General features: G+C 54.0%; 11 protein-coding genes across 11 annotated transcripts; 7 read left to right on the top strand and 4 right to left on the bottom strand.

Annotated features, from left to right (window-relative positions):
• Positions 1 to 1,933: 1,933 nt before the first annotated feature.
• On the top strand, positions 1,934 to 2,905 carry A1O7_04485 (uncharacterized protein; the record flags this gene model as incomplete). Its single annotated transcript, XM_007758496.1, has 1 exon — positions 1,934 to 2,905. The coding sequence occupies one exon, from the start codon at positions 1,934 to 1,936 to the stop codon at positions 2,903 to 2,905; it is 972 nt and encodes a 323-aa protein (XP_007756686.1).
• A 1,126-nt stretch (positions 2,906 to 4,031) lies between these two features.
• Positions 4,032 to 4,778, bottom strand: A1O7_04486 (uncharacterized protein; the record flags this gene model as incomplete). Its single annotated transcript, XM_007758497.1, has 1 exon — positions 4,032 to 4,778. One exon carries the CDS (start codon positions 4,776 to 4,778, stop codon positions 4,032 to 4,034), a length of 747 nt encoding a protein of 248 aa, XP_007756687.1.
• A 788-nt stretch (positions 4,779 to 5,566) lies between these two features.
• On the bottom strand, positions 5,567 to 6,562 carry A1O7_04487 (uncharacterized protein; the record flags this gene model as incomplete). Its single annotated transcript, XM_007758498.1, has 1 exon — positions 5,567 to 6,562. One exon carries the CDS (start codon positions 6,560 to 6,562, stop codon positions 5,567 to 5,569), a length of 996 nt encoding a protein of 331 aa, XP_007756688.1.
• Positions 6,563 to 7,286: 724 nt separating this feature from the next.
• A1O7_04488 (uncharacterized protein) lies at positions 7,287 to 8,761 on the bottom strand (the record flags this gene model as incomplete). The annotated part of the gene is made up of 3 exons (XM_007758499.1): positions 7,287 to 7,611; positions 7,664 to 8,578; positions 8,670 to 8,761. 3 exons carry the CDS (start codon positions 8,759 to 8,761, stop codon positions 7,287 to 7,289), a joined length of 1,332 nt encoding a protein of 443 aa, XP_007756689.1.
• Positions 8,762 to 9,387: 626 nt separating this feature from the next.
• A1O7_04489 (uncharacterized protein) lies at positions 9,388 to 10,366 on the top strand (the record flags this gene model as incomplete). The annotated part of the gene is made up of 2 exons (XM_007758500.1): positions 9,388 to 9,541; positions 9,591 to 10,366. 2 exons carry the CDS (start codon positions 9,388 to 9,390, stop codon positions 10,364 to 10,366), a joined length of 930 nt encoding a protein of 309 aa, XP_007756690.1.
• A 680-nt stretch (positions 10,367 to 11,046) lies between these two features.
• On the top strand, positions 11,047 to 12,737 carry A1O7_04490 (uncharacterized protein; the record flags this gene model as incomplete). Its single annotated transcript, XM_007758501.1, has 2 exons — positions 11,047 to 11,262; positions 11,316 to 12,737. 2 exons carry the CDS (start codon positions 11,047 to 11,049, stop codon positions 12,735 to 12,737), a joined length of 1,638 nt encoding a protein of 545 aa, XP_007756691.1.
• Positions 12,738 to 13,354: 617 nt separating this feature from the next.
• Positions 13,355 to 14,482, top strand: A1O7_04491 (uncharacterized protein; the record flags this gene model as incomplete). Its single annotated transcript, XM_007758502.1, has 1 exon — positions 13,355 to 14,482. The coding sequence occupies one exon, from the start codon at positions 13,355 to 13,357 to the stop codon at positions 14,480 to 14,482; it is 1,128 nt and encodes a 375-aa protein (XP_007756692.1).
• Positions 14,483 to 16,817: 2,335 nt separating this feature from the next.
• Positions 16,818 to 19,309, top strand: A1O7_04492 (phosphoketolase 1; the record flags this gene model as incomplete). The annotated part of the gene is made up of 2 exons (XM_007758503.1): positions 16,818 to 17,316; positions 17,373 to 19,309. The coding sequence occupies 2 exons, from the start codon at positions 16,818 to 16,820 to the stop codon at positions 19,307 to 19,309; spliced, it is 2,436 nt and encodes an 811-aa protein (XP_007756693.1).
• Positions 19,310 to 20,206: 897 nt separating this feature from the next.
• Positions 20,207 to 21,576, bottom strand: A1O7_04493 (vacuolar protein sorting-associated protein 4; the record flags this gene model as incomplete). The annotated part of the gene is made up of 2 exons (XM_007758504.1): positions 20,207 to 20,428; positions 20,485 to 21,576. The coding sequence occupies 2 exons, from the start codon at positions 21,574 to 21,576 to the stop codon at positions 20,207 to 20,209; spliced, it is 1,314 nt and encodes a 437-aa protein (XP_007756694.1).
• Positions 21,577 to 21,993: 417 nt separating this feature from the next.
• Positions 21,994 to 22,428, top strand: A1O7_04494 (prefoldin beta subunit; the record flags this gene model as incomplete). The annotated part of the gene is made up of 2 exons (XM_007758505.1): positions 21,994 to 22,054; positions 22,115 to 22,428. 2 exons carry the CDS (start codon positions 21,994 to 21,996, stop codon positions 22,426 to 22,428), a joined length of 375 nt encoding a protein of 124 aa, XP_007756695.1.
• An 874-nt stretch (positions 22,429 to 23,302) lies between these two features.
• A1O7_04495 (uncharacterized protein) lies at positions 23,303 to 25,417 on the top strand (the record flags this gene model as incomplete). The annotated part of the gene is made up of 1 exon (XM_007758506.1): positions 23,303 to 25,417. The coding sequence occupies one exon, from the start codon at positions 23,303 to 23,305 to the stop codon at positions 25,415 to 25,417; it is 2,115 nt and encodes a 704-aa protein (XP_007756696.1).
• Positions 25,418 to 25,640: the final 223 nt, after the last annotated feature.

Genomic DNA, 25,640 nt, shown 5'->3' on the forward strand with positions numbered 1-25,640 from the left:
CGAACAAGGACAAAAAGCAGCAGAGAAGAGAGCTGCTTAGTGATGAGACATGAATCAACTTACAGTAAAGCATTCAAACCCTGCATTTCTTGTGCGTTGGGGCTGGCTGTGTTCGATTAAGCAAGGACGGATCATTTCCCTATGTTGACGCAAAAGCACTGCCTAGGGTGCTAAGAGCCACCAGAATGGGAAGCAGAAAGACACCACCATCGACGCTGTCTTGTGTATAAATATCCACAGTCGTGCAGAATTGAAAGGCAAGCATCGAGATTAGCTTCCATGTCTCCCATCCATTGCCATGTGCTGTATACAGTCCTGAGTATGTATACCTGGCCCACGGGCGAGGGGAATTCTCAATGCCAGACCACCATCGACAGTGTTTTACAGTGTGTGTGTGTGTGTGTGTGTCAATGTCCACGGTGGTGTAGCTTGAATCGGCATTCAAAAAGACAAAGATCGAGACAGGGCCCAGGTCTCCTTCCACTGACTGACTGACTGACTGTCTTGTATTATGGTGGCGTGTGTCACAGTATCCCGTATCCCTGGTACGAGTCCACCATCGCCACCGTCTTACAACAATGTGTGTACTGTATCAATAATACCCACCGTGGTGCGGATTCGGGCATCAGAAATCATAAGCTTTGTGATAAAGATCGAGAACAGGCCCCCCTATGCCTCCCTCTCCTGCCTGCCTTGTACTACCTGTCTAGTACGGAGCATGGTACAGGTACCCTGGATTCCTGATACGAGTCAACGTGGGAACTACGTTGGTGTGGAGTAGTTCAGCAAATCAACGGTCTTGCGGCTCCGTGGTATATCTATCCAGGTACAGTGCCTACCTCGATGGGAGACGCGCATGGTATGGAACAGTGGAGGACATCCCTAAGTACCTGGATACGTACCTACCCAGGCAGCTCGACGCATCTCTTCGGTCAAGTTTGCAGCTCGGGGATGTACGATGTCTTCGTTCATACACTTTGTTCTTGTTGATGGGGACTCCGTACGGTGCTCTGCCTTGTAATCTCCTTGCCTGTAGTCACCCAGTAGTCACTACCTAGGGAGGGATTGACTCTCACGTGCCTTGATCATTACTCCGTACACCCTTATCCCTGCTACCCGCTGTCTACCGCCTACTACCTACTACCTAGGTAGTAGCAAGGTCATTCACAGACGGAATGGACGCGCATCCTCACATCGTCCGATTATGCCCATTCCCAAGCGATACGTCGACCGCGACAAGGGCCCCTTCGTTATGAAGAAATCCTGATCGTAGCTAGTTCCGTCGTGTGCCAGCGGTCTAACTTTTGTGTGCTCCATACTCGATGCGACGGCCTTGTACGTCTCTTGGAATTGTGCGAAGTGTCGCAGTTGCAAGGTGGAATGCTCAGGATATTGGCGTGCTGGAGGACAAAGCTGCATGATCAGACCGACGTGCTATGGCGGAAAAGAGTCTTGTCTTGCGGTTGAGCAGCGACGTCTCCGGACGCTGTTCTGCCACAATCGAGGTTGGGGAGCAGAAGATGCTGTTGTAGAAATAGCTTGTGGCCAGTTCCATCGTCGTCGTCATCGTAGCAGTGAATTGTGCGCGCGTCTTGCTTGTGATCCTTACCAGTGCTGGAGACTGTTAAGCACAGCAAGGCGCGTCGTGTCTGCGATAAATATCAACACCAGGTATTTGGGCGTACAGGGTCCGGCAATTGCAAGTCACCCCTGGTGGTCATTGCGTAGTGAATTTTAGTCGGTGAGAGGGTCAGATCAGTCTTCACTGACCAACGCCTTGGGTGAAGTTGCAAACAGGCAGTTCTTCAGCAGCCTCAAACCCGCGTCTTCTCCTTGATAAATCGCGTGTGAGATTTATTATCGGAAGTTGGAGGCGTCGAATCTCTTTCACCGCAGCCCTGCATCGAAAAACACTCACCGTTCAGTTCAACAAATGGATCACGATCAGGCTCGTTCCCGTGTGGCAAGCAAGTTGAACACAGCCGACTCCTCGCTCCCTACAACGGGCCAGCCGAGATCCTTCTTCGACTTACCTGTGGAGATCAGACTAGCTGTGTATGAACACTTCGCCTACATCCCTCCGAAGCCGAAATGGTCGACAAAGAAAGCGGAAGATCTGTGGGCGGTCCAGCTCGGCGGCGACATAAACAAGCAGACAGCTAAAGACACTGTACCTACAGAAAACCACCCCACCACTGAGGACGACACGACCGCTTTGACAGCTCGAAAGAACTTCGAGGCTCACCAACTCATCACAGCCACGAGGCACTCCCTGTTGTTGACCTGCAAAAGCGTGCACGCAGAATGGGCTCCGCTGTTCTGGTCCACCGCGACAGTGACTTTAGGGTCAACCGCTCAGACTGACCCGGCCACCTTCGAACGGCAGTTCGTCGCTCGAGTCGACGAATACAAGCTCCGTTCAATCCGACATCTGGTGTACTGTCCTCTGAGATGGCGACCGCAGGTCAGAGGCCTCCCCGTTACAACGGAAAGTGACTGCGACCACAGCGGCGTGTTGAAACTGGGACGAGTCTTGCAGACATATCCATCCTTGCTGAGCGGCCTGAAGGGATTGAAGGTGATTTTCCAGCCGAAAGGGCTCCTGCCAACCCACTACGTCCTAAATGCGCGAGCTGGAGAGACACCGGGAGACAAGTGGACTGCGATGGATCCAGGTGGTGACTGGGATGCATTTGTCCATATGATGAATGGTGGTGAGGGTGCGGCAGCGGCAGCGGCAGCGGCAGCCTGGAAGGCCGAACGGACGATTGAATTCGAGGCATTCCGAGTCGTGCCTGAGGGTGGAGTGTACTGCTGGATCGCGGCGCGGTGGGAATTGACGTGTCGGCCTAAGCGACCCGATCAGAGGATGCAAGTGAGGATTGCCGCGACTGGGGAGGAGTAGAGGGTTAAGTTGAGGAATTGAGCTGACCTGGCGGCGGTCGAGTCCAGCGAGGAAGAGTCAAGTTTGGCGGAGCGGACAGCATCTTGATTCGTCCAACAGGCGAATGACATAAGCCAGCGCCCGAGTCAGTTCGAGAGGGGCGTGAAGGGACAGGATCGGACTGGGGATCAGAGCATTAATTACCCCACGCAAGCTCGACTCTTCTCAAGGGGAAAGAAACTTTCTACCCAGCAAAGGGGGACAATTGAAACGGCTACAAATATTGGTGTTTGCGTTTCTGGGAAAGTCGGTGTTGTTTCTCCTGGCTACTAGTCACAGCGCGCTTGCTTTTCTTAGGAGCGCGTGGTCCGGCGATAGGCACCCGTGAGTTTATAGATGGCACTTGCTGCGTGCGCCAAATGGGTTTCCGGGTCAATGCGTGAGAAGGTAGGTATGATTGCTAACTCAAGAACGAACCAATAACGCGCTTTGCGGGCACTGATTATGGTCACTTGTATTCCGCCTCCCTAGCAACTCTGATCTGATTCCAGGTCCTCGACGGAGCCTTGCTTCGCATATCCCAAGTGAAAGGTACAAAAGACCGGGCCAGCGTCGGAGGCGCGGGCGTTCACCAGCAGTCAGCTCATTCGATTCCCATGATGACCCGAAGCAACCTTGAGCACTGAAGAAAAGAAATTAAGGACATCTCCACGTAGCTCTCCTTGGCTGCAAGCTATGTATACCATTCATCGAAAACACCACCACCAATTTTCTGCACACCGAGAAGCGTTCGAAGCCCATGGTAGCTTGATCGCGTCCGCCCTCGCATCAGCCCACAGCATCCACCTCGGCCCGCGGCATCAGACGCCATCTGGAATACTCAGCTCATGAGTTCCGCTTTCCTGTCTTCCCATGCAGCTTGCCAGCTCTTCGTGATCGTTTCATCATCCACGGGCTACGCTCATATCGCTCCAAATGCCTTTTGAACATCTTTGAGAGGAACAAAGTTGCTCACAACTTCCAGATCAGCGACACAGTCGCCGACGCCATGCCCTGTATCCCTCTTCGAAAAGTGGACATGTACGCAAAGAATTTGGCTCGGATAGAAGCCATGGTGATAGCAAGTGTTGACCTTTCTGGACACCCTTCAGCCCCTCAAAGCCGCGCGGCGATTTCTTCGCACGAGCAGGTGTTCGATCTCCTCCCATAGGCCACCATCACTTGCGGCTGTCCACACACTTGCTGCGGCGTTGCTTGATTGAACCCACCAGCCTGGCCACCTGTTCCTACCATGCCAAATCTGCCACCTTGCATATAGCTCGACCTCTTGCAGCGACGACAAGTCTGTTCGGTAACGATCGAGGATGCGTGCAAATTGTCGAAGATTTGGGAAATTGACAGTGGTGGCCTTGCTATAGCTGACTGACTCGAACGGACCGTGGATTGAGGCATCATAGCAAAGTCTTCGGATGTTGCCGAGTGTGCTTGCACTGGCCGATCTGAGGAAGAACTTTTCGAAACCAAGGGCCCTTCCAGTGGTAGTGCCAACGCCACCGTCATGCAGGTACTCTAATATGGGTCCATGGACGATGATGGTGGTAGTACGAAAGAAGACGGGCGACCATTCGGCGTTGATTTGGTGAGACACACTCAGCAACGATCTCCGGGTCTTGAGGATGATTGTGAGTTCTTCAACAAAACCAGCATCGACTCTCCGCTGGAGAGGGAAACAGCGGTGACTCTCCTTTCCAGCCTCAGTGATGGCTGAGAAGCCTTCATCGGAGCCGGCGGCATCTTTCGGCGCTGCGACGAAATAGTCGTAGACCCCCATTCTGACTTCTAGCGGCAGGTCCATGAAGCGAAAGGATCCCGAGGCCGTGGTCGCCGAATCCATCTTGACTTTCAGATCACAGTGGGTGGGTGGTACTTCGCTCTCGACCGGGAGATCAGTGCTTGTGGAGGGCGTCCGGGCTTTTGAGGTGGTTGAGGTCGGCGTGGCCACTGAACGTGGTAGATGACGGAGGGAGAAGCTCGGTAAACGAAAACCGAATTAAAATGGAGGAGGAGGTGAAATGAATTCAAAGGTCAAGGCAGTAGCAGCGCCGTGAGAAGCAGTGCCAAGGCACAGCTTCACTCTCTGGCATTCACCTGATCTAGTAGTCCCTTTCATCACTGAACTTCTGGTCAGCTCATAAACGTGAAGACTAGATTATCAGATTGAGGACCTTCTTGGGGTAGCAATGATACTAGGTATCAGGCCCACGAATGAGATGCACTTGGTATAAAATCACCCATGAGTAGGATTGAGTCAAGACACGGGGGCAGAATGCGTGGCTAGGGAAAGTTCTCGTATTGCTTCGACCGTGTCAAGCTTCTTCTAATTACATGAGTTGAGGGTAAGCCGCAGGCGATATCAGACTTCAGAAACTAGCGAGCCACAGGGATATGCCACAAGGATCATATCCTAGTCGATATGAGCAAGCCTCTCTGGTGGTACCTGCGCGGTCCCAGCCGAGGATAAAAGAAAGGAGAATCCAGCCGTGCTGTGCTCTCGACAACGAGTCGTCCCTTCCCACCGCGTTGTTATCAGTGCATTCAATCGACAAACCTCAGCCTGCGCGTTCATAGCGAGACCAAAGCCCCACATCATCGTTCCGGAGCAGCATTCCGTTCAAAGCAACCTCAGCGATCCTTCAGCATACTCTCACTGACCCAGACGCCAGGCACGTTGACATCGTCCGCGCAGAGCACAAAAGGAATGGCCGAATCCCCAGCCGCCAGCCAAATCCGGTAGGCACTCCGCAGAGAGGTGTTGTCGTGTACGTCTATGTCCTTGTCAACCCCCTTCTCGACCCAGAAGAATCTGAAATTCAGCAGATCGTCGCTTAGCGCAGGGAGCCCACGTCTCTGTCGGATTGACTGGCAGCCAGCGCGGATGGCCGTGATACTCATGTCGTCTGGCTTCGGCGTCGACATGGTGTTGAAGAGTTGCGCCATGTTCACCGCGACCGGAAATCCATATTTGAGACTCATAACCTCAAGGGTATTGGGCACTGCAGGTTTCAGATCATGGAACCGTCGCAGCATACCCTGTGCAGCGTCCAGTGTGTTGTTGGTGTCCACTTGGTGGCTGTCGCGTTTGTCGTCCCTTTCTTCCCGTGTGAAAGGCGCCAACGTTGCAGATGGTGGTGCGTACGTGGGTGGGTAACCATATTCATAGTTGACTACATGGGTGTTGCTCTGCGGACTGCCTGCTCCGACATTTTTCTGTCCATCGCCAACAGCAGATAGCCCAGGCTGCTTCCCTCGGCGCGCGCCGTTGGCGATTTGGATGAGCTTGATAGGTGCCTTCTGGAAGAACTCGTGCGCATGAGGGTACTGTGCCGGCGAGAAGGCGCGCTGGAAATATATCCCCACCCTTGCATCAGCCACCAGGCAAGCGGCGGCGCGATCACGGATTGACCTATTGGTGGCAGTGACGAACATCAACGGCTTCCCAGCAGGAAGGATTTCGTCGGCGATGGTGAGCATAGCCTCGTATGTCTCGGGCGTGACATGCATTGCCTCGCGGAATTTCCGTGCGTACCATTGCAGGTTATTGGCGTTGTTGTTCAACCTCTGGTAAAAGCCCTCGTCTTTTGGTGGTATGCCAACTTGTTTGTTACTGCGAGCGTCCATTGTGATGTTGCTTTGGACGGCGGTGGGAGGAGCTATGACGGTCGCGCAAGGCAGGGTCGAGCAAGCCGCGGCAGAAAGAAATTAAGCAGTCGGAATGTGTCGTGTGTGCGGCGGCGACGGTGACGGTGACGACGTGGATGACCTAACACATGTACGAGGGTTGTAAGAGATAAGAGGTAACGCTGGTGAGGCAGTAACTGTGCGCAAAGCGAATGTCCTGCAAAGTGAAGTGAGGTGAACTGCAAAGTGAAGGGTGAGTACAGTTTGACCCGAGACGTCCTTACACTCTTCTCCTCTGTGAACAGCTCAAAGTGCCATCGTCATGATGAGCACTTCCGGTATCTCAATTCCCCCTTTACCCTCAGGCGTGTTTTGTCAAATCCTAGTGGTCATGTCGGTTGATTAGGCACAGAGTATTAGTCCACCTGTACAAGACAGAAGACACGAGAGAGTCGCCGGAAGCAATTTAGCAACAAGCGTAGGAAGCGGAATTGGTGCACCTGAAAGCAAAGGATATAAAGGTATGAGGGAGTGAGAAAGGCCGAGTTGGGGAAGGGAACGGGTCACGCCAAAATCGAAGCCATATAAGAACCAAATGATAGCAACGGTGGTAGTCAAGAGTGGAAAGCTCTGTTGTTCTGAAAACCAACCAGTAAAGTCCTAGATGGGCATTTTTATGTTAGCTTCGAGCAGTATCTGGTATAACATCGACTCTCTGCTCACCCTACACTAACGGCTTGGCCGCATTGACTTTCATTCTCGGTACCATCCCGAGGTCACCCATCTCCGAGTACATCTCGAAGAGAGCCTCTATTGTGTCGACGAAGCCTGTCCAGCCCATGCGTCGGGCCTTGTTCATGGCAAGACTGCCGACTCTCAGGAAGGCGGCGTCCCCGAATTCAAAGTTCGCTTGAGGGTCTCTGAACGGATCATCAGTGAGTTGGCCTCCGGAGGCCTTCATCAGCTGCTGCCAGGCCTCTTTGTTTTCCGGTTTCGAGGCCCAGTCGACGAGGGAGAAGAGGCTGCGCATGACCGGAGCTGGGCCGTAGCTGTGTTTGTGCTCAGCGAAGACCAACAGGTGCGAACTCAAGCTTTACTCACCCCATGGGAGTATCCTTCCCACTCCTACCCTTGATCTCGTGGAACTTGCTCAGATCCTCTTCTGGGGGATGAATACCCTTCCCAACACCAAACCAACGCACCAATTCCTCGTAGAACCTGTCCCAGCTGATGGCTCCGGTATCCACAGAGTTGAAAGCCTGATTCTTGCACTTGTCCTCCAACACCGCCCATTCTGAAAGGTACCCAGTGAGCATGGCACTAGAATGGTGCGACTCCCCTTGCCACGCATCCCAATCCCCTGCAAAGTACAACGGTTCCCCCTTCTGAGCTTGTACAGCGGCGTATATGGCGAAAGGGTGCAAGGCATTCATTTGAGCATTATTGACGGCGCCAAGAATCCAGGCCGGACGGATTACGTTCCAGGTAGTTTGGTTTGCTTCACAGAACTGACGTAAAGACTTCTCTTGTGGGTAGTAGAAGTTTGGTTCGAGATGAGCAGGTGGAGGGTCTGATTCGATGGCGGGTACCCGTGCTCGACCGATATGAACGCCGTAATGCTTGGCGCCTGTCTGGAGTAAAAAGCGCTTCGGGATGATGTTGGCCTGGGTAAGCGCGCCGAGGAAATTGTCAAGTAGCGCACTATTCACCTTCACGAGCTCGTCGCTGTTTGACCACACCACCGCACCGGGCGGAGGTCTTGGCTGCAGGTAGGAATAGAAAAAGATGTAGTCAGCTTTCACGCCAGCCGAGGTCATCGCATCAGCAATCTTCTTAGGATCCTCAAGAAAGTCAACGGCGACATGTTGGACACGTGAACGCTCCTCCGGCTTGAGTAATCCCATCATTTCCTTGGGTGGCGGTCTTCTGGACAAGGCATATACTTTGCTCCACCGTTCCGGGCTTGCGAGCAGAACCCGCATTGTGTGGAAGCCTGAGATGCCATTTGCTCCAGTGCTGCAAAGTTCAGTCAGCCTGTAAAGGTGTTGAAGCCACAGTAGGGTAGTTTCCCATGAGAAAGCCGTCTTTCGCAGGAGGCGGGACTTACACGATGGCGGTGAGGTTCTTAATGGCTGGGTCAAAGGTTGGCAGGTTGTGGTAGATCCCACTATGTTTCACAGGATAGTGTTCGGACCCCATGGTGATATGTTATCAGATCCGGGTCAAGCTGTGGTGTATGGCTGAGTGAGGAGGCACGAATTTCGGAAGCTCACGCTCCCCCTTATATCTTATAGAGATAGGACGTGGGCCAGGCATAGAAGATGGGGTAAGCACGACTCACCCTCGGTTGTGTCCCTTGTTAGTTCTGGGCGATTCTTGACGTTAACTTTGTCCTATATTGGTCTGCGCAATGGCTTGGACAACCCTGTGCAAAGGCGGGGTCGGCCACCGCATCAGACGAATCGGATGACTCTCGCGGCTCTGTAAAGACGCGAAGGGACCCTGTTTAGATCATTCGCGTCCATCCGGCTCCATATCCTGTCGTGCAGAGGCAAACTCAGGTGAGAACGACTCTGATGATAGACTATTAGTTAGGTATGCTCGGAGGTAACCGTTGGCATGGACGATGTGGAGCTCGTGTTGTAAAGGGGACAGACGTTTATATCGCAGCCGAGGGCCGGAGGAATGGAATTGGAGATGCCCTTCGGCGAAACAATGTTCCGCAAATCATCGCGACTCGCAGCATCGCGCCGAGTCAGTAAACAACCAGCGCAGAAGCCGGTCAGCCAGTACTCGTATCCTCAAGCAGGCTAATATCGAGCAACATGCTTGACTGGCAAGATTTTGATGCAGTCTTCCAAGCGAAGACGGACTACTCCTACGACAACAGAACTGTTGAGACCATTATAAAACACCGAAAAGAGTTTGGTGATCAGTTGTTCTTCGATCGTATCTGGAAGTTGATCGGCCTCGCAAGACGTGAGATTGTGCTCCAGAAGAGTTCGACGGGACATCTAACAGATTACAGCTGCAAGGACTAACTATCCTCCACGGTCGAATGCGGATCTACGCAGCCTGTGGTCGAAGATAGGCCAATCGACTGCGCCAGACGAGCAGAAACTCGCCCTTCTCTACTATTTGCTACGGGACTGTCGGCAACTTCCCAATGCAGAGGCCAACTTCGCCCGTCGAACGCATCTTCCTCCCAGATGGCAGCTACTTGTGGCAGGCCTGTGGGAACTCGACCATGCGCAGTTTTCGCGAGCCCTAGAACACCTGACAGACCCTTCTCTCACGCCCACCTTTACGGATGAAATCCTCCATGCTCTCCTTCAACACCCACGGTGCGACCCTGCCCTCGCAACTGCATACTTCGTGTCGGTAGCTCCTCCGCTGGCGGATAAGAAAACAATGGACACATACTTTGACCTAGTCATGAGCAACAACCTGGTGGAGGCTTATTATTTTGCGCAAAAACAACAGCAGTCCAGGCACAAAGTGCTGTTCGAGAGACTAGTGGTATCGATACACCAAGAAAAGCCTTCGCATTCGCGTGCCGAAAAGGCAGCCCTCCTTGTCGGGCTCCCACTGACAGCTCAAGAGGATTCGTGGCTGGAGGAATGCTTGCTGCATGGAGCAGCATCGAATTTGCCTGGTGCGAAGGACTCTCTGATGGCACGAAGCATCGCTGTAGGAAGATCCATGGGTGACAAGAGCCCTCTGAATAGACTGAAAGGGGATAGCGTCGCTGGGGTCAATTGGGACACTGTGAGAGCGGGGATCACCGGAGCTGTGCCGCATTGAGTTTCGGCTTGATCAACCTTCGAGTGAAGGGCTGACAAAGGCGCACGAAGGAGTAACATCCTTAAAAAGGCTGCTTTGGTAGACACAGGGCACTTTAGGCCACACCGACAAGTACGGCTACAGTACGCTCTGCGGAAGTCAGGGCTGCAGGCTTTGAAATGAGATACAGATGCTGACGCGGTCGTCGGCTCGTACAAGATTAGGTACCTAGGTACCTACCTACCTGCGCAACCCGAGAGCCGACGACGTCACGACTGTGTACACGCACCGCACACCCACCACACGTTTCAGGTTCGGCCGCCGGGACAGGTACCTTCATCTCCGCCACGGACGTCAGCTCGCACGCAACCTTATTGTCCCAGAATGCAGGTGCAGAGCTCTTGCAGCTTACCTAGACGAAAAACCCGCGTGCCTGAAGCTCCCAGGGTCATGCCTGCCGTGATGCAGGATCACTGCGCCTCCTGGTGACGCTCTGCTTTCCCACAATGAATCACACATATTGGCTGTCTGGCGCATTGCCAGACCGGCTTTCGAGCACGGGTAGAGCAGCTCTTCAATATCTGCGGGCAAGCCGCGAATCAGACGAACATCAGTCTTTACTACAAAGACGAGGTTCGGCAAAATACCATCGATCAGATGATTCATCCTCCCAACGACGATTTCTGCCTTTGATTTTAGCCATGCTGCCACTCCTTTTGCTGCTGTATTATGTCTCGACAGTGCTGGCTACTGATCGAACAGTTCACCTCGGTTACGCGTCCTACAAAGGCGCCTCCTCATCTAAGGGCGTTTCTCAATGGCTGGGAATGCGCTATGCGGCTCCTCCGACAGAAAACTTGAGATTTGCTGCACCTCAAGATCCTCCAATAGAGTCTGGTGTACAGGCTGCTGACACGGTGCGTCTGCGTTTATGCATAGCATTCAGACTTCACTCGCTAATATTGTCCAGCACGGGAAGCTTTGCCTAGGAACAGGCGACAGCCCCCGTAATTCAGCTACATCTGAGGATTGTCTTTTCATCGATGTATACGCTCCCACCAGTGCTACCAGCACGTCAAATTTGCCGGTCTACTTCTTCATTCAAGGAGGTGGCTTCAATTTCAATTCGAATGGAAACTACGACGGCAGTGGTTTGGTTGCTGCTTCCGGCAACGGGATTATTGTTGTCACATTCAACTACCGAGTCGGACCCTATGGGTTCCTCGCGAGTCGAGAAATTGAGGATGCGCCGCAGGCTAGCTTCAACAACGGTCTCAAGGACCAGCGCAAAGCCCTCGAATGGGTGCAGAAATACATCGCCCAGTTTGGCGGCGACCCCAGGCATGTTGTCCTCGGTGGTGACTCCGCGGGTGCGGCAAGCATCGCCTATCATTTAACAGCGTATGGTGGCCGTGATGACGGACTCTTTGTCGCAGCTGCCGCCGAGTCGGTCAGCTTCGCGACTATTTTGAACCTCAGCGAGAGCCAGTATCAGTACGACAACCTGGTCAAAATCGCGGGCTGCAAAGACGATGAAAATACTCTTTCATGTCTCCGCTCTAAAACCGCCACAGAGTTGCAGACCTATAACCGCAACATCCCCTACCCTGGCGCCAAAAATCCGCCACTGTACATGTGGAATCCGGTTCTTGACGGTGATATGATTCAAAACTACACACGCGCATCCTTCAACAATGGAGACTTCATCCAAGTTCCTGTCATCTTTGGCGACGATACCAATGCGGGAACGATCTTCACACCAAGGGGCACATCAACTCTATCTCAGTCAAAGACATTCCTCCACAATCAGTTCCCTTATCTTACTGCGGAACAGCTTGAACGTATAAGTCAGCTCTATCCGAACGAAGGCCCAGATTTTCCCAACGCAGGTACATGGTGGAGACAAGTCTCCAATGCTTATGGTGACATGAGATACATGTGTCCAACACTATGGATATCTTCCGCGCTGCTGCGCTATGGTGTAAAAGGCAACTGGAATTATCGCTACAACGTCGAAGACCCGGAACAGATGCAACGGGGTCTTGGGGTGCCTCATACAGCCGAGCTATCGGCCATATGGGGTCCCGCCAACACAAATGGTGCAGCTCCAGCGAGTTATCAAAAAGGAGAGCTTAATGATTGGATTGTACCCGTGATCCAGAGTTACTGGGTGAGCTTCATCAAAACATTGGATCCGAATTCTCTCCGGGCCAAGGGCTCTCCGAGATGGGATGAGTTCATGCCTATCAACGCGCAGAATGACTCGGGCAGTGCCGACTGGAGCAGGATGCTCTTTGATACTGCAAAGACTACTGGTATGGAAGATGTCGGTACAGCGGTACGGACGAGGTGCCAGTATCTGAATTCCATTGGACTGGCGATACGGCAATGATGTTTACGATACTTGTGACTTTAGCCAGCGAAGGCGTCCAGGACAAACCGTTGAATGTCGTCGGATGTCGACCTGAATGATCAAGTATTGGGTACAGTAGAATGGCGTCTTCACACTCAATATCATCGAACTATGCAGGGTGATCACTGCATCACCCGCTCGAGAGGCGAATACCAAGAGGGATGCGCCGAGCACAACGTTGATATGTGTTTCATTTCAAATGTGGAGCCTCGCTCAGCTTCCTGCACAAAGCAGGCTGGTTGTCAGCTACCTCACGGACTCGATGCCCTACATTAACCCCAAGCTTCTAGATCCGCATCGGTCGTGCATATCTCTCTTGCCTCATCTGGAACTCTACCGACCCCGCAGTCATCCAGCGGAGTTGCGCTACTGACAGTTTGATAAGGCCGGCTTCTTCTCTCTTTCCTCTCTCGTCTTATCACTAATGTCCTGTACCAGTTGTTGCGTACCTGGATAATCTTGTGAGTATAAGAGAGCTGCCCGGAAGCTCTCTTGAGACTCCTCTCGAGGTAATTCTTTTGCTCTCCGCGAACCCGGCTGTGATTGAACGGTTCGTTTTGGCAGTAGCCCTCCTTCGAACTGATACATTGCTCACAATGTCTACCACGACCACCCTCAGTCAAGTCATTTCCACTGCAGCGCCCTCGTCAGAAACTCAATGGCGGGGCAAACTGCGATTCATTCCGCCGGGCCAAACACCGACCCCGTCGCCTCACAACTTTCACCTCCCCGCCATGGCAGAGTTCGGCGATGTACGGCTCCAAGGACTAATAGACATGCGACCTGTGCCCACCATTGCTGAGCTGGGAAATGCAAAAGAAGGAACAGCGCAACTCGCCACCCATGGCTTCACGGCCATCCGGCACCCGACCACGATGAATTCCCCACCGTACAGCCTTACAAGCTGGAAAGATCCCAAGCTCCTCAAGCAACTGTATGTCCCCGAGACAGAGGAAATGGTCAAGCAACTCACTGGGGCCAAAACGGTCATCACCGAGGCCCTTCTCCTCCGCAGCGCTATTTGGTCCGAAGCAGATGCTCTGGCGACGCACGCAGGGCATGGCGAGGAAGCAGGGGGTGAGGTCAAGCCGGCCGGGAAGAGCCAGGAGGCGAAGGAGCTCGAACTCGGGTTCCCGCAATTCATTGGATTCTCGCCCGAACATGGCGGCGCTTCTCCGGCTCCCAAAGTCCATCTCGACTACGCCCCCAACGGTGCGAGGACACATCTCAGGAAGTATCACCCTACCATGACGGCCGTGGCGAAGCCCATCATCGAGGCGGAGGAGAAACTCCTTGCCGAGGGAAAGTCCCTTCGCGAAGAGTACGCGGCTTCTGGCCTCGGACCACGATGGGCACTGTATTCCATCTGGCGACCCTTGAAACGTGTGCGACGGGACCCCTTGGCACTCGGCGACGCTCGGACATTCCTCCAAAGCGATTACGTGCCTGTTATCGTGAAGACGCCCAACCTCGGCGTCTCGGAGGATTCCAAGGAAACGCACGACACAGAGTCCTACCTGGCGCGATGGTCCAGTGGGCAGAAGTGGTACTTTATCTCGGAGCAGGAGCCCGAGGAGGTGCTGGTGATTGGCTTGTTCGATAGTCAGAGGGATAAAGAGACAGTCGCTGCGGGGGGGACACTGCACAGTAGCGTGGATCTCGAGGGGACCGAGAATGAGGAGGCCAGGGAGAGTATAGAGTTGAGATGTCTCGCGATCTGGTAGGGATTCAAGTGGGTGTGCTTATTGTGGTTTGGTTGTTATTGCTGCGTGGTCGGGTTTGGCGTACGAGGTACTGTAATGACTGTGCCAGGGCTTTGCACCCACGCAGTCATCCTTTTTGCTTGATAACTTCTTTCACTCATGAGTCAGTTGTGGATTGCTTCGTTCAGCTTACTGTAGGTTCGTCAAGCGACATATCCTTTAAATGTCACATGCTATAGCCGTCGTGAGATTTAGATTCAGATCGCCGGATATTGTTCCGTCCGGTATCGTTCGAGGTGAGCAGCAAGTGATTGCCACTGTATTATTGTGCTTCCATCTTTGCAACAGAGTCTAAGACTTTGCTCGGGCAGAAATGTTGGAACCAGTGCGGACTCCATTCTCTCATCCCAGCGAAGGTATCTCCGCTGCACGGCCATTGCCATAGCTGACCTTGAAAATAACGCGATATGAGGGTTGTACCAGTGCAAGCAGAGGCTGAAGACTGGACACGTGAGTAGCGCGTCGGAAACTAGCACCTCGGATCCCTCCCGGCTGGATGGCTCGCACGGCAATGGAGAGTAGCACGACCTGGCGGCGGTCATTGGCCCGGCATTGTCCTTGCCCATGCGATGGTTTGGGAGCTATGTCGACCGAGATCCGCTGCAAGGTACGGTGGACAGGCGAAGGCAAGTGTGTTCATTTCTGCTTCACACCTGGGATCCCAACACTTGACACCTGGAATCTGCAGCTGACCACAGGTTTAGGAACCAATGTGAGGTGTCCCAGCACACCAGTCAGCTCCTACTGTTCCCACATGTGAGAGCTCTCAATAGTGGTTGCGAACCCAGTGCTTGCCCGAACAGGCACCGGAACGGGGCAACTCTGATCGAACGGCTGCTCCCTCCCGTGCAAGAGCTCAATAACAGTCCCACAGAAGGGCTTCGATCCTCTTGTTCGAGAGCTGAGGATAATCCCTGTCAGTCTGTGGCTTGCCCTGGGTTGCATATCCGACCACCAAGCTGCGGCCGAGATCCCGCATATCTGGGGTCAAACTCTCGACATGGCTGCTTGCACATCATGCATGACAGACTTGCGGGTCAACGGGGGTCTGCTGTGGATGAGTGCCCTCTGTGCCACAGGTATTGCTGGCGCCGAACTTACCGACCGCGACGTTGCTGTGACCAGCGCTCGACACATTCGGCATTCATCGAGTCTGAGTCAAGACCTCGGGTCAACGAAGGCTCGCAGAATGGCAACGTTGAAGCGTGATTCACTATCTGGCGCAGATGGACACCTTGGATGGATGGTCGGTCCATGGAACAGGCCGAAACCCGCTCATGATCGACAGCGACAACTGTCACGTCGCAAAAGGTATCATACGAGCCTCGTAGATAAGGCGATCTCTGGCACGGAGTTCCGGTATCGCATATCTTGTTAGCTCGTAATGCAGAGGTACCTCGTTCTCGTACTGAGAAACTCTGTTTTGAGGTCTGCGTAATAGTTGGCAAGGATGTACGCGTTCGGACCAAGACGGCAAGCTTCGTGGTGCGAAAGCCGCTATGCCGTATGCAGCGTCCATGTCACGCCATCACACCACCTTTTCACGACGTCGAAAGCCTCTCGATCGACCCCAAACTCTCACATGGGCGGGCATGCTGCATCTGACGTCTCCTGATGCTGGTATACCTGTTACCCAGTCCAACCCAGAACCCTGCACACCCCTGTTACGAGCATATCATGTCTGCGGCGATGGCCTGTCGACTTGGTCCAGACATGCAACATATGCTGGAGCTCGAAGCTGGCGCACTGTTGATTGGCTGGGTGACCCAGAGTTCAAACCTTTCAGCAGCTTTCGGGATAATAGTCAGCTTGCTCACAATGCAGCTTGTGCATATCCGCGCATCACTCACTTGCAACCTTCTTCGGCCACGTGCAGGGATTGACCAGCTGGAATTGAGGGAGCCCAGTAGACTTTTGCTTAGAGACGGAGCTCGGATCGCTCACTGCAAGCGAGACACTGGAAAGTCAAGGTATCGCAGCTTGTCACTGATCCGGCACATCCTACATACTGTATCATGACGCTCGTGGGGACCAGCATGGACACACGGTGTCCGCCGCCGTCACAGACCACGTATTAACTTGCCTCGAGGTCGTACTCGTAACTGAAACCGTGATTCGTATATATTGTGCCTGCCTCACCTTGCCCTCATTTTTCCTTTACTTCCCGCTCACTTTCCCACCCAACGTCGTCACGCCCAACTCAGATCCCTTCCTCCACCGCCATCCCTCTTCTCCCTTCTACCACTCACAGGCACTCAACAGTCTCTGTCGCAATCAGACGCCATAGCTGAGGGCCATGGGTTCCGTCGTGGAGGGCGACGTCTCCGTGGAGAGCATCTCGCCATTCGGCAAGGCTCGCTCGACCATCAAGGATGCGCCTCTGAGTGAGGAAGAGCTTAAACTCACCGATGATTACATGCGGGCCAGCCTGTATCTCTGTCTGGGTATGCTCTACCTCAGGCAGAATCCGCTGCTCAAAGAGCCCCTCAAAGTCGAGCATCTCAAAGCCCGGCTTCTCGGACATTGGGGTTCCGATGCCGGTCAAATCTTCACCTATGTGGCCATGAATCGGCTCATCAAGAAATACGACCTCGATGTCATCTTTATTTCGGGACCTGGCCACGGTGCCCCAGCGGTCATTTCCCAAGCCTATCTGGAGGGCGTCTACAGCGAAGTCTACCCGGACAAATCAGAAGATGTCGAAGGACTGCGGAAGTTCTTCAAGCAGTTTTCGTTCCCAGGTGGCATTGGCAGTCATGCTACGCCCGAAACACCAGGTAGTCTGCACGAAGGAGGTATGCATTCAATGACCCCATCAGGTATGGCACCTTTGCAACTAACCTCCTTCTAGGCGAGCTTGGATATAGCATTTCGCATGCATTTGGAACTGTTTTCGACCATCCGGATCTGATTGCTCTGACTATGGTCGGCGATGGAGAGTCCGAGACAGGCCCTCTGGCGACTAGCTGGCATAGCACCAAGTTCCTGAATCCCATTACCGATGGCGCTGTTCTCCCCGTTCTCCATCTCAACGGCTACAAGATCAACAACCCGACACTACTCGCCCGAATCAGCCACCGAGAGCTCGAAGCGCTCTTTGTCGGATATGGATGGACTCCGTATTTCGTCGAGGGCAGTGATCCCCTGAGTATGCACCAGGCCATGGCCGCCACGTTGGAGAAAGCAGTCCAAGACATCAGAGGCTATCAGAAGAAGGCACGGGAGTCAGGAAAAGCGTTCCGCCCACTGTGGCCCATGATCATTCTTCGAAGTCCCAAGGGATGGACCGGCCCCCGGACAGTGGACGGCCACTATCTTGAGGGCTACTGGAGAGCTCATCAGATTCCTCTTCCAAACGTCGCGTCCAGCCCAGAACACCTCAAACTCCTGGAGGAGTGGATGAAGAGCTACACACCCGAGAAATACTTCACCGAGGACGGCAAGCTGGTCCCAGAGCTGAAGAAGGTTGCTCCGGAAGGCAACAGACGTATGAGTGCAAATCCCGTTGCCAATGGCGGACTGATCAAGAAACCCCTTCTTATGCCTGACTTTCGCGAGTACAGCCTTCCTGTCGAAAAGGGAGGTATCAAAGACGCGCCTAGCATGTCCAACTTTGCCAACTTCCTTCGGGACATCATCCAGAAGAACCCTCACAACTTCCGACTGTTCGGGCCTGACGAGACGGAATCCAACAAGCTTGGTGGCGTGTACGCGGCCGGCAAGAAGGTCTGGTTGGGGGAATACTTTGACGAAGACGCGGACGGCGGCAATTTGGCGTTCGAAGGTCGCGTCATGGAAATGCTCAGCGAGCACACCGTCGAGGGCTGGCTCGAGGGTTACCTGCTGTCAGGCCGCCATGGCATGCTCAACAGCTACGAGCCCTTCATCCACATCATCGACTCGATGGTGAACCAGCACTGCAAATGGATCGAGAAGTGTCTCGAAGTCGAGTGGCGCGCCAAGATTGCCTCGCTCAACATCCTTCTCACGGCGACGGTCTGGCGGCAGGACCACAACGGCTTCACACACCAAGATCCGGGCTTCCTCGACGTCGTGTGCAACAAATCCCCCGAAGTCGTGCGCATCTACTTGCCGCCTGACGGGAACTGTCTGCTGTCCGTGATGGACCACTGCTTCCGCAGCAGCAACTACGTCAACGTCATCGTCGCGGACAAGCAGAACCACCTGCAATACCTGGACACGGAGGCCGCGATCGAGCACTGCACCAAAGGCGCCGGGATCTGGGACTGGGCCTCCAACGACCAAGGCGAGGAGCCCGACGTGGTCATGGCCTCGTGCGGCGACGTGCCCACCATGGAAGCCCTGGCCGCCACGGCCCTGCTGCGCGAATACATCCCCGAGCTGAAGATCCGGTTCGTCAACGTGGTCGACCTGTTCAAGCTGATCCCGCACGGCGACCACCCGCACGGCATGACGCAGCGCGACTTTGAAGCCATCTTTACACCCAACAAACCCGTCATCTTCAACTTCCATTCCTACCCGTGGTTGATCCACCGGCTCACCGCCCAGCGGCCGAGCCAACACAACCTGCACGTCAGGGGCTACAATGAGAAAGGCAACATCGACACGCCTCTCGAGTTGGCCATCCGCAACCGCACCGATCGGTTCAGTCTCGCGATGGAGGCCCTGGACCGCATGCCCGAACTGGGCAACAAGGGCTCGAGCGCGCGGGAGAAGCTGCTCAGCAGCCAGATCAAGTACCGTACCGTGGCGTTCAACGAGGGCATCGACCCCGAGGAGATCCGGACCTGGAAATGGCCCTTTTGAGCAGATGAGACGAATTACAAACTTAGTCGTACGATCGACGAAGCGCAAGCAGACTATGGGGGAACTAAATGAGGATGCCACTAGTGATGTGGAGATGTCGACGGAGTTTCACCATTTTTGGAGGAAGAAGCGAGTCCGGGTGACAGACGCAGCGTCGGCAGAAGCAAAATAATAGACAGTATGACATGAGATATGCTATTTGCTTCGAGACCATCCGTCTTAACAGGGAGAATAAACATAGACTTCAGAACGGGCCTTGGTGAGGTCATCCTGGCTGTCGTTGCCTCTCTCGTACGCTGGTTCGCTACCACCTAATCATAGAAGGTAAGTGTTCGCCCGAGAGCAAGGCTGACGTCCGAAGGGGGGTGCTCCCGTACTCCGTATATTTATTGCGTTACGCATCGCATTTATTTCGTAGACATCGTGTTACCACATGTTACTTGTGACATGTGATATTCGTGCTTCCTCACGCCCATATCCTGTACAGCTCTCCCATCTCCTGGTAAAGCGGTTCCACGCGGAAAGTTCGGTGGGTGGAGGACCCCTCGAACTCCTCCAGTCGATGTCGACGTTAGAACTTTGCATACTCAGAGTAAACACCGCAACTTGCCGGAACAGATGGTCATCCTTTCATGCACTGGTTTCTGTCCATAGTTTGAAACCCCACGAGGATTTGCCCGGACCTTGTCTTTTCATTTCATGACCTCCAGGTACTCAAGTACGGTCCTAGAACACCATTTCCCAACGTACTGTAGCCTCGTCTCTGCCCAAACCTTGAACGCCGTTGCTCGTGCCCCACGCACCAGTTCAAATCCATCCAGAATGACATTGACATTGACATGTTCAGCAGCACCAACTTCTAAAGCCCAACCTCGCTTCATCCATATGCCACGCCGACTATGCTCCTTCGCTGCCAAACTCTGCCGTCCACTCGGCATTCCTCTTCAGGTCGTCCTGAGACACGGTCGGCCTCGAGCCCTTGATTGCACGGATAAAGTCCTTTACGACCAGTGGAGGTTCCAGCAGTTTGTCCGAGTCGACCTCCATCCATGTCATCTCCATGGCTCCCGCGTCACCTGGTGAGCATGGCGTTAACTTCTCTTCGCCGTCGACCGTGACCTAAGATGGCGAGCCTCGTTAGCGTGTGTCCCCCAGCGATGACGGGCACTGCTTACCTTCTTATAGTGCGTCGCTGTCTGAATTTTGCGCACAGGCTGCATCAAAGCGTCCTGCACGGCAATGCTGATATCACTGCCCGAATACCCCTCTGACATCTCGGCCAGTTTCTTGTAATCCTCCGGGCTCATCTCGCACTTGGTGTCTCCGACGGCAAGCTCAAACATGCGCATCCGTGCAGGTTTGTCGGGTAACGAGATGTGCACTCTGCGCTGGAATCGGCGGCGGATAGCGGCATCGAGCTGCCAGGGGATATTCGTCGCGCCGAGGATCAGCACCCCTCGAGAGTCCTTTCCCACACCGTCCATCTGTACGAGCAGTTCGGTTTTGATACGCCGCGAGGCTTCAGACTCGCCTTCTCCTCGCGGACCGCATAGTGCGTCAACTTCATCAATGAAGATGATGGCGGGCTTGTTTTCCCTCGCCATATTGAAGAGCTGTTTCACCAACCGTTCCGACTCGCCCATCCATTTGCTGACCAGGTCGGACGAGCTGACGCTGAAGAAGGTGCTGTTTGCCTCGGTCGCCACGGCCTTTGCGAGGTACGATTTACCCGTTCCGGGCGGACCGTATAGTAATATCCCCTTCCACGGCTGTCTCTTTCCCTGGAACAGATGGGGGAACTTGATGGGCAGGATGACCGCCTCTTTTAATGCTTCTTTGGCGCCTTCAAGACCTGCCACGTCCTCCCACTTCACGTTCGGCTTGTCCGTCAGAATCGCACCCGTTAACTGGCCTCTCAGCTTCTTCGCGTCGGCGTCCTCCTCATTATCCTTGTCGCCGGCCTCTCCCTTCCCGCCCCCGTTGACGGCTTTGCCGTTGACGCCCATCGCGGCCGGCTTTTTGCGGTTGCTTGAATCGTTCGCTTGGATGTGTTCCTTCAGCTTCTCGGCCCGGTCCATGTACTCGCCGGCTTTTGCGCGGATCATCTCCTTTGATTTGGCGTTCTTCTCCCATTTGATTGCCAGCATGAACAGTTCCAGCGCGGCGTAGTACTGTTGGTACGCTTGATCGTAGGAGCCTGCGGTGTCGAGCTCGATCGCTTTCTTGACAGTGTCGATCGCCCGGCCGAGGAAGTCGGTGTTAGACATATTGGAGGCTGGGTCGTGGGTCTTAGGGTGAGAAGACGTGCGCGATGACAGAGAGAAACACGTTCCTGTACTGTGGGCGAAGGGTAAACAAGCGCCGGAGCGTTGCAAGATGCGTCGTGCTTAGGCGGCTTCGGACGGTGAAGGCAATATCTACCGACAGCGTGTGTCTCCGGAGCTGCAGATGAGCGAATCCCAAACGCGTGGTAATCGTCCTGCAATTTATTCTGCAGGAAATCGAAAGCTCACAGAGAAGTGAAGGTGGGATGAATGTCGGCATTTGCCCCGCGAAATGCCCTATGTAATTAATTGTGTACGCGCTACATAGACGGGCCTTTCCCCTTCCAGGCAGCAGGTGGCAGTTCAGTTTACAGATCCGTTACAAATCTCCTGCGCATCGCTCACAACTAACAGAGAGTCATGGAGGAAGACAGAGAGAAACTGCAGGTGCTTTCCGAAGCCCTACAGAAGATACAAGATGGTGAGTCGTCCGCCAACAGATGGGGACATTCAGGCAAGGCTAATTTCCGGTGTGTGCCAGATCTTCAGTCTGCGGTCGAAGCACGCCAGAAGCTAGAAGCCCAACAACAGGAGAACAAAGCCGTGCAGAATGAATTCACTTCGCTTGCCGCAGATGCCGGCATCTACAGGCTGGTCGGCCCAGTGCTACTGAAGCAAGATAAGACTGAGGCGGTCAGCACCGTCGATGGACGATTGGAGTTTATCGGCAAGGAGATCATCAGAACTGAGAACAGGATCAAAGAGCTGCAGGAAGGAAGCGAGAAGAAGAGGGTGGAGCTGATGCAGTTACAACAAAGGCTCCAGATGGCCGCGCAAGAGCAGGGAGCTGGCTGAACAACATACTCCAGAGAACAGGCAAAGCATGAAAGCCGCGCTGGAGGAATGAGCCTCCAAAATCGCCGCTGAGCCCTCAAGCTGAGAAGCTGCATCCTGGCTTGCCTCAAGTCTGGGGCGGGACCGATATTCGCTCAAGCGTCTATGTGGCGGAAGCGGCATGTCGCATCTAGCAAGATACAGGACGACGAACGCGCTCGTCTTTGACGACGAGGATTTGATCAAGTCGATCCGACAGCTTGACACCTGAACGAATTGGAGACAAGTAGGAGAGTGGCCAAACAGCCGGGGTTTGAAGCTGGGGCACGGGAGGCTTGGAGAGACTCCCTCCGCCGTCAGAGGGCCACCTATGCCTCCGCAACGCTGCCACGGATTGCTTTTGAGGAAATCCTTCCAGCGTAAGTGCAGTCGAATCCAGACGGTATTTTGGTCCGAAAGCACAGAAAAGGCCGGAGTCCGTGCTTACTCTGGACGGAGGCAAGAGGCATCGGGATGCTGGGGGACCTCAAACCAGGAAGCACCAAGCCGCTGTGGCATAATGGCCTGGTCAGTTTCCAATGCTTGTAGCTAGCAGAAATACATATAATTGCTCAGATCCTGCTCGAGTGTCTCCTCCGTGGTTGTGTTCTCTCGACAAGTGCCGAAGAAAAGGAAGGCCTCCATACCCGAGCAAGGCTGGGAGTCAGCCTCACTGTCTGGGGTACGCTAAACGCGGGCCGTGAAAGCGTACTTCTTTTGATTGGCGGCATGTAGTAGAGTCTTGGCGAACAATTTTCGTGTCCAGCTTGACTTCAACTATTCTAGAAACCGTCCACTGTCTGAACATACCACTTGCGCAAGCGTAGTCTCTTGCATTGCTTGCTTCGACTCCGCAATGCCCCGCGAAGTCAAAAAGCGAGGCCGCCGCCACCAAGAAAAGGAGCGGAAAAGCAAAGAGACCGACAGATATGAGCGATCTGCGAAGCGGTTCAAAACCGAGCACATCCCAGCGGAGGAGACCGCGGACGCAGTGGCAGTAAGCGGCGATGCCGGTGACGACTTCATTGGATTCAATATTGAACGACCGCGTGGTGTCGAGGAACCGCAGGAGGAAACTGAATTCTACGGCCTGCTCGAACCTCAGGAACAGGAATATTATGCGAATGTGAACAACAAAATCGTGGCGAATGATTTCGAGTCGCCTGAAGACCGCAGCAAGTTCATCGAGGCAGTGCACCGGGAAACAGAGGGAAAGGAGCTCAAGGTCGCCTCAAGCCAATCATGTTCTCGCTACCTAGAAAAGATCATTATGCTCTCTACTCCCGAGCAATTGCGCCGACTGTTCAGCACATTCATTGGCAACCTCACCTATCTCGTGCGCCATCGATTTGGAAGCCATTGCTGCGAGACATTGTTCCTGCAAGCCGCAAAGCACGTGGAAAAGGCCACCTCGAAAACGAGCACTGACAGCAGAGATCTACCTTCGATGGAAACCCTCTTCCTGCAAGCCACGGAGGAACTAGAGCCAAACATGGGCTTTCTCCTCACGGAAAGATTCGCCTCGCATACTGTTCGCGTCCTGTTTCTTGTACTGTCAGGCGACTCTCTGGACGACGAATCAGTAAAGACAATGCTTGCGAGCAGGAAGAAGGAAAAGCTGGACGCACCCGTGGAGAAGGCATCAGTGTCCGAAAACAGACGCGTCGTCCCGAAGTCGTTCCGAACTGCGCTTGACAGACTCATCAGCAGCGGCGTCTCGACGCTGGACACGACCTACCTGAGAGCATTGGCTACACACCCGACCGGCAACCCTGTCCTGCAGTTATTGGTCCATCTCGAGCTCAACGGCCCTGCCAAGAGCAAGTCGAGTACCCAGAATTCCGTATTGCAGAAGCTTCTACCGGATGAACAGCTTGAAGATGGTTCAGAAAGCGCCAAATTCATTGCTGGGCTGATCTACGATCCCGCCGGCTCGCACCTGGTCGAGATCCTCGTCAAAGAGTTGCCAGGGAAAACATTCAAGAAACTCTACAAGAATATCCTGAAATCACGGCTTCGAAGCATATGCAAGAATGACACGGCAAGCTATGTTGCCATCAGACTGCTGGAGCGACTGGGCAAAGATGACCTCGCCGAAGTGAAGGGACCACTACTGGGCGACTTGCCACTACTGATTGCGCGACGACGGACCGGGCTAATCCGAGTGCTCGTGGAAAGATGCGCCGTCCGAGGTGTGGATCTTGGGGACGTGGCAGATGTGATCCGCGCAGAATACACCAAGGCCAACAGCGACTTCCTTTCAAGCCTCCTCGATCTGCCGGACTCGGAAACAGGAGCAAAGCTCGATGATGTGGCTGACGAGAAAAAGCCCGCCTCAAAGCAGGCACACAAGACAGATGTCCATGGCTCACTCCTGGCACAGGCAATGTTGCAGGCTCCCAAAGTGAGCCAAATCGTCCAAGACAGCCTCCTAGCCGTGGAGATGAGCACGCTCATCGCAATCTGTCAAGACCCTGCGTCTTCACGGGTCATACAGTCGGCACTTGCGCCCAAAGACTCCAACCTGCAGTTTCGAAGGCAGTTTGTTCCTCGCTTCTACGGCCATATCGCGGCCCTGGCGCAGAACCTCACCGGCTCATATGTGGCGGATGCGTTATGGTCCGGTACAGAGGGCCTGCATTTTATGAAAGAAAGGCTAGCAGATGACCTTGCCAACCACGAATCCATGATCCGCGAATCGCCGTTCGGGCGGAACGTATGGAAGAACTGGGCTATGGACATATACCGTCGCCGGCCTGGTGAATGGCGCGCACTAGCCAAAGGACAAGGACACGATCAGACACGAGACGCACCACAGCAGAGGCAGGGTCAGAATGAATCAGCGGGCGTGAAAAAGAAGTCGGCAATCGAGCTTGCGCGAGAACGACATGCGCAGAAGAAGTCTCAAAGCACGAACAAGAAGCACACTCCTGCCACCTCCGCCAACGCAGTGGTTCCAACGAGGGCGTGACGTACGGAAGACGGTACGAGTACTTGTACGCGGTACCTGCAGGCGGTAGACCACCCTCGATCGACCCCCCAAATCCTCAGCCTTGTTCTCCACCAGATGGCGTCATTCGCTAATCCGAAAGATTTTTACTCACTTTGGAGAGAACTTTTCGCTGGTGGTCGGTTGACCCTCGATGACACGCCCCCAGTAGAATAGATTTCTTCGGTCTTGATGCTGCATAGAC

This window comes from Cladophialophora yegresii (genome assembly GCF_000585515.1).
Source record: "Cladophialophora yegresii CBS 114405 chromosome Unknown aczIN-supercont1.3, whole genome shotgun sequence".
Taxonomy (NCBI): Eukaryota; Fungi; Ascomycota; class Eurotiomycetes; order Chaetothyriales; family Herpotrichiellaceae; genus Cladophialophora; species Cladophialophora yegresii.